This window comes from Phalacrocorax aristotelis, chromosome 1 (assembly GCF_949628215.1).
Source record: "Phalacrocorax aristotelis chromosome 1, bGulAri2.1, whole genome shotgun sequence".
Lineage (NCBI taxonomy): Eukaryota > Metazoa > Chordata > Aves > Suliformes > Phalacrocoracidae > Phalacrocorax > Phalacrocorax aristotelis.
In genome coordinates this window covers 58366730-58368868 of record NC_134276.1, presented here as the reverse complement: position 1 = coordinate 58368868, position 2139 = coordinate 58366730, and the positions used below count along the sequence as shown (strand labels likewise).

At 41.9% G+C, this 2139-nt stretch overlaps 1 protein-coding gene across 1 annotated transcript; it reads left to right on the top strand.

The window, feature by feature from the left end:
• Nucleotides 1–261: 261 nt before the first annotated feature.
• Nucleotides 262–1236, top strand: OXGR1 (oxoglutarate receptor 1). Its single transcript, XM_075081921.1, has one exon. It carries the CDS (start codon nt 262–264, stop codon nt 1234–1236), a length of 975 nt encoding a protein of 324 aa, XP_074938022.1.
• The last annotated feature ends 903 nt before the right edge of the window (nt 1237–2139 follow it).

The window sequence follows — 2139 nt, the reverse complement described above, 5'->3', positions numbered from 1 at the left end:
GTTAAATAAAGCAAGAGTAAAATTAATCATTATCAAAATTAAACATAAAAGAGAAGGAAGGGTGAAATTAAGCATTTGAGTGGGGTTGTCTAGGTCAGAGCTGGGTATGTTAGCAAATCTCCGTTCCCACCCTCTACTGTGCATTGTCAAACATATGACATTTGCTCCAGTGACAAAGGTTTAACTGAATGTATTTGTCCCAACAAATCAATTAAAACTAAAAATCTGATTTTTTATTAAAGCTTTAAGATTTCTGCAAACATGGCATCTGATCGCACCGGCAATTTCACTGCTTTGTCAGGCTGTGGGGACCCATTGACAAGCTGCAAGGATGAAGATTTCTTACAGCTGAAATCCTATCTCTCCATCCTTTACAGCCTGATCTTCCTGGTCTGCTTCCCAGGGAACATTGTGACAATTTTTATTTACTTGGTCAAGGTGAGGCCCTGGAAAAGCAGCACCATCATTATGTTAAACCTGGCTATCACTGACCTATTGTATGTAGCCACACTTCCTTTCTTTATACACTACTCTGCTAATGGAAATAACTGGATTTTTGGAGACTTCATGTGCAAGTTTATTCACTTTTGTTTCTACTTCAACATGTACAGTGGCATTATCTTCCTCAGCTGCTTCAGCATCTTCCGCTTTTTTGTAGTTGTCCACCCAGTTAAATGCTTTTTTGTTCAAAAACGGAGATGGGCAGTGGTGACCAGCTTAGTAGTTTGGATTATTTCCCTGGCATCCATCAGCCCCTTGGGCATCTTGATTGCTACGAAGCATACACAGAACAGGACGATCTGCCCGGACCTGGCTGCTGCTGAGGACCTTGACACTAGTCGGTGGTATAACTGGCTGCTGACCATGTTTGCCTTCTTCTTGCCCTTGCTGACAGTGACTCTGTGCTATGTACTAATTATTTACACCTTGGCTACTGGGCCCCACACGCAGGCTTGCTACAAACAAAAGGCTCGCCGACTTGCCGTCCTCCTTTTGGTGGTCTTCTATGTGTGCTTCCTCCCCTTCCATGTGTTTCGAGGGATTCGTCTGGAGCTTCGAGTACGACCGGTTAGCTGCCACTTGAAGAACATGTTCTTTTTTATGTCTGTTATAGCTAAACCTTTAGCAGCATTAAATACTTTTGGAAACTTACTGCTCTATGTAGTGACAGGAGACAACTTCCAGCAGGTGATCCTCTCATTCCTCAAGTTTCGGACAAACAAGAACTTGAAGTAGAAGAGATTGATGCCACAAAAGAGTTATGTAGGAAGGGTTCAAACCTGCCCTCAACCAGCCAGGCACAACCCCCCTGCCATCAGAGTACTCAGGTTAACCCTTCCAAATCCAAAGGAGGGTTAATCTGTTCTGTGTTTTGGAGTTACAAATTGATCATCAAAAGAGAAACCTTATAATTTGAAATAAAAATCTTTAAATACATTTTCAAAAATGAAATGTGAAACTTCTAGAAATTTCTCTGCATTTGCTTCCTGAATCCTTGATACCTCTTTTGGAGAATGGCCAACAGTTCCAGAAGAAAATAGTTGCTTAGTATTGGCAGATACAGATTCAGGATGGGAGTAATTTAATTTCATTTTAGTAGCTTAGAAGTTAGGCGTCTAGTGTAAGCTAGGTGCCTGCCTCTGACTTGTTTCCTAAGCTATGGAAAGGGGTAAGACTCTCCAGAGGGCAATTCATCATACCTGTCAGATCTGTAGGAGGATCATCTCACCTCCCTGGAGACACTGACAGGATGGGTGTATGCATATAAGCTAATCACCTGGTCCTCCCTTTATAATTTCCCACTATAGTGGAGAGAAAAAAGTAGTTTTAGAGTGTGATTCACCTAATTATTCTTGATGCCTATCTTTGGACAAGATGAATCATGACCCAGAAGTGCCTGTTTCTTTGCATTGACCATAAAAGGTAAGTAGATCAAACATAGACCCAAATGTTCATGCCTGCCTTTACATAGCTGAGGGCCAGCTCTAACATAGATTAGGATGGATCACTCTCCAGAGGTGGCTAAAGGTGGGGTTTACACAATAAGACCCTGTTCAGTGCCTTCAGTGATCACCTGAAGATTAACGGTGCCATAATACAAACCACTCCTATAAGGGTTTTCCATACTACTAACTGTGA